The 4,619-nt window shown below is 50.9% G+C and overlaps 1 protein-coding gene across 2 annotated transcripts; it reads right to left on the bottom strand.

The window, feature by feature from the left end:
* Nucleotides 1–473: 473 nt before the first annotated feature.
* On the bottom strand, nucleotides 474–4,207 carry LOC146076020 (E3 ubiquitin/ISG15 ligase TRIM25-like). Of its 2 annotated transcripts, none has more exons than XM_083185791.1 (2): nucleotides 4,057–4,207; nucleotides 474–1,825 (listed from the first exon to the last, which is right to left on the bottom strand). In XM_083185791.1, the coding sequence occupies exon 2, from the start codon at nucleotides 1,821–1,823 to the stop codon at nucleotides 648–650; it is 1,176 nt and encodes a 391-aa protein (XP_083041917.1). In that variant the 5' UTR covers nucleotides 1,824–1,825; nucleotides 4,057–4,207; the 3' UTR covers nucleotides 474–647. The 2 variants fall into 2 exon arrangements, with proteins under 2 accessions (XP_083041917.1, XP_083041918.1); XM_083185792.1 differs by lacking the exon at nucleotides 4,057–4,207 and adding an exon at nucleotides 3,084–3,102.
* Nucleotides 4,208–4,619: the final 412 nt, after the last annotated feature.

Genomic DNA, 4,619 nt, shown 5'->3' with positions numbered 1-4,619 from the left:
CCACCCGGAATCCGCTGTTTTGCTTGCAGCCACCGAGTGAGTCCTGCGACGCGCACCCGCGGCCAGGAGAGGAGGAAAATCATTTGAAGGTAAGTGCTCTGTGCCCCGACAAAAACACGGGAACAAAAACCCAGGATTTTTCAGGAGCGGCAATGAAAACGCAGCATAAGTAGAATCTGGTTGGTTGCTAGCGGCAACATCTCACCCTTCTAAGAACGCTCACCTTAGTAAATTCACCCTATGTATATAATGTCCCACACAGGTCTCCGATTACCAGGACAGCTTTATACAACCACCCCATACCCCTATAACCGCGTGGAGCGGCTCGGTGAAGACGGTATAGAAGGTGTGTAAGTGTCTGATGGGGTGACACAGGGAGTAAAAGGACAGCTGTCCTGCCTCATAATCCAGGTACACCCTCACTCTGTCACAGCGGATATTGTAAGGTAACTCAATGGCATCATTGTCGTGTATCGCCGTATACTGGGTATCATACCGCCTCAGACCCCAGGACCGGCTATTATATCCAACGTGTGACTGGTATCCCCTCCTGCCTACACTGGCATAACACATGCCCACCCTCCAGTACTCCGATTCCCTGACGTCCACCTCCCAGTAATGTCGCCCAGAGGAGAACTTCCCAATGCTCAATACTTGGTAATACTGAAACCGATCTCGTGTTCCGGGCGACTTATGTAGGTATCGGACTTGGACGCAGATTTACTGTCATCTGATATTTGGACAAAATCACCAGCTGTGTTCACGTCGAGTACGATGTGTTCCGGTTCCTGCACATAGACCCCAGTATTTATACCGGTTATAATATCAGACAATGAGTGTAATGTCCCCGAGATGAGACCCACGTCCAGATCTCCTGCATCATGGACCTGTGCACGTCTCCTCTTTCTGCTCTGAGTATCACACAAGTCATCTGTGTCCGGCTCCTGTAAGACAGTCACCGGATCAAACATGTTACACAGCTCCTCAATGTGACGGATCTTCTTGGACAGCTCGTCCTTCTTTATCTCCAGCTGTCGGATCAGATCAGCGACGGAGAGTGAAGCTTTCTCTTCCTGCCTGGAGATCTCACTCAGGACTTTTGTCTCCAACTCTTCCAGCTGTCTCCTGATGTCTCGAAACAGGGCAGTGACTCTCTCAGTTACACCCGCTGCTTTATCTAGTTCCCTTCTCCGCTGTAACTGCAAACTTTGGGCTCTATTTTCTGTCTCCTCTTTCTTTGTGGTCAGTTTCTGAAGGACATCTCTCAGTTTCTCCTTCTTCTTCTCAGAGGCTTCATACAACATCTCCACCTGGTGCCCTCTGTGGTCTCCAGCCACAGTACATGACACACAGATACAGGCAGCGTCCTCGGTACAAAAATATTTGAAGACCTCCTTATGAACGGAGCATTTTTTCTTCCCGAGGGAAGTGGTGGGATTGGACAAGACGTGATCAGCCGACTTGCTGTGTACCCTCAGGTGTTTATCACACAGGTGAGCCTCACAGTGAAGGCAGGATTTAGTAGCAGGTACAGGAGCGTCCACACAGTAAGTGCAGAAGATCCCGGTCTCCTCCTGATCTGACCTAGTGGACAGAAAACCCTTCACTATGTTACACAGTGTAATGTTTTTCTTTAGAGCCGGCCGTTTCTTAAACTTCGCTCTGCACTCAGGACAGGTATAAACTCCCAATTCCTCCTGTGTATCCAGCACACGGTTAATACAGACCCGGCAGAAGTTGTGGCCACATCTCAGGGTTACGGGATCCGTATAAATGCTCAGGCAGATGGAACAGTCCAGCTCCTCTTTCAAATCAGACTCCATTGCTGTGAACAGAAAAAAAAGAAAAAAAAGAGTGAGTCCCGACCACCGAGAAACCCGGCCGGCACAGGATGAGGCTGAGCGCTCACTCAGATTATATCTATAGGCTCAGTTATACCAAGGGACACAGCTAGGACATAAAGGAGCAGAACGCAGAAAATGAACCGCAATGGCCATTTACAGAGGAGAGAATTACTAGCTTTGAAGACATTACACAAAAGGTCCCACAGACACTAAACCCATGTCCACACAGGAAATAAAATCATTTCTCAGAACCTTATGTATTCAGCACATTCAAATCTGGGGAAAGTGATCTGAACGTCTGTCACTGCATTTTAGAGAGGAAAAACAAATTTAAAGAACTCTAGTCCCACAATGCACCCCGATATGTTGAAATTAGACATTTAAACAATTATTTCTAAGTGTGTATATATGGCAAAGAAACAAAGAGATGAAAATTTAAGAAGTCTGCATCTTTCAAAACCTGTGCAGCTCAAGTTTCCCACCTGGGGTGCAGCATATCACTGCTGAAATACAGACCACACTATGCTGGAAGCAGCACAGAGTGACACCCCAGGTAGGGAAGAGGAAGTGCACTGGTTCTGAAAGATGCAGGGTTCTACAGGAACCCTCTCAAAGTAAAGTAGACATAGCATTGTCGCCATCACGGCACGTACGAGGACACGCCCCCTTTCCGCAGATCAACAGGCGGGACAGTGAATCCCGCCTGCCGGTATGCAGGGAAGCAAAACGAAAACGGGACAGGGTCACGGCTGTCAGGACATTCCAACTCATGACCCGGGATTGAATACCTCCCTATGTCGACACAAGGAAAAGGTCGATGTGGCAATGGTTGACACATGAACAAGTCAACATGCGTTTTTCATGATTTTCTCCTAATTTTTGTTGGACTTTTTCATCCGATAACATTCACATGGATTTTGATTTAGAACAATCAAGTGTCCTGGGCCAAAGCATGAACTTTCCATGTGTTGACATTGTGCATGTCGACCTTTTGGTGTCAACCTAGACATTGACGCCCTAACATACCAAACCGCTGTTACCACTCTGGGACACCCACTAGAATTCCCAGACCAAGCGTCCGATTCTGTGCTGCATCTGTGCGCAGCCGACCCCTGACCTAGGCCTCATGTCAGAGACAGGCTATTGCTGGCACACACATAAGGAGAGAGCGCACACTCTGTAATGTGTTAGTGCAGCCTGAACGTCAGAGAGAGACTGCGGGAAACTACCATCAAGTACCAGGCTGGGCTGTGAAGCTTGCAGTTAGTAGGGTTGGTTATTCGTACAGCCAATGATGGTTCTGCCCTCAATGCAGTGGCATAATAATGGTGGTGGGGAGAGCCAACGCCACGGAACTGCGGGGTCTCTGTAGATCCCAAGTGATCTGGTCCTCTAGTGGGTACATCGCTACCTGGTAAGGAGCAAGAAACCCCAATGGGTATGTACTGTAACCCCTGGCAACAAACATGTAAATAAACAAAAAATACATAATGTATGGAGAAGGGGGCGCCATTACAGTAAAGGAACCTCCCCCTACGCAGGTCAGAGTAGCACCACCGCCTACTGTAGGAGATTTTTGCCCTCGCCGCTAACACCCCGAGTGACAGTCGCGCTGTGGCGTGTACATATAGTCACACAGCAGTTGTGTCATGCTGCACATATAGGACTACTGTACTGTCCCTTGTAACCAGAACACTCATGGATTATACAGATTCTGGGGTCGGCCAACGTCACGCCTGCAGGTCACCTGGTTTCCATCAGCCACAGAACCTGTGTAATCCATTAGGGTAATCCTATAATCCCCCTGAGGGTGTCCCAGGGAGGGACCGAGGTGCATCTAGGACAATATAATACAGTATTACTGTGTAGTTCCAGTTAACTATTTAGTGCCTGCTCCATGTACCCCGGAGTAGCAGGGCCCCCCCAGACTGGGCACATGTGCTCACATAACCCAGCCCCAATAGGTCTCATTATCAGAAGCTGGGTTCTGTTACACATACGGTGCATGGATGCCCTGACTTATCGCTTACAGAAGCCTTGCTGGCACTTGTAGTGCACCGACCGCCCCGGGGAAAGCGCAGGGTCCCCACAAGGGGTCAGTGCTATATATACTGTACATAGATATCGTTATTGCTATGCAGGGGTCAGTGTGTGCAGCACATGGCCCGGGACCACCGCAGGGGACCGGGGGAAGCCGCCCGCCAGCACTCACCCTCTCTCCGCCGCGCAGGACTCTGAGCTGGGCCGCGGCCGGGCGCCTCCTGATGACGTAAGGGAGACACTCGGCACGCGATTGGTCTGGTCTGCTGCCGGATCCTCCTCCCTAGTCAGCCTGGTCACTCGTCTAGTCCCGCCCGGGCTCCACACCTCGCCCTCCACCTGGGCAGCTGGGGGTCTCCTGGGGCAGAGCCACCTCTCCCGCGGCCCTGGGTGCAGGCACCTGCCGGGGAGACTGCAGCCTGCGTGCACTGCCCAACTGTGTCCTCCCCCCCCCCCCCCAAATACTGTCCTCTCCCCCCCCAATACTGTCCTCTCCCCCCCCAATACTGTCCTCTCCCCCCCCAATACTGTCCTCTACCCCCCCCCCCCCAATACTGTCCTCTCCCCCCAATACTGTCCACTCCCCCCAATACTGCCCACCCCCTATACTGTCCTCTCTCCCCAACAGTAGCAGCTCTCACAGTACTACAGAAACAGTATGAACAAAACAGGAAAGTGCAGAGCATTGCAGAACACGGCTGGCAGTGCAGAGCATTGGGTTGTGGGTCATTGGGA

Source organism: Crinia signifera, chromosome 4 (genome assembly GCF_055691185.1).
Source record: "Crinia signifera chromosome 4, ASM5569118v1, whole genome shotgun sequence".
NCBI lineage: Eukaryota > Metazoa > Chordata > Amphibia > Anura > Myobatrachidae > Crinia > Crinia signifera.
The sequence above is the reverse complement of the archived record's forward strand: the minus strand, read 5'-3'. Positions and strand labels throughout refer to the sequence as shown.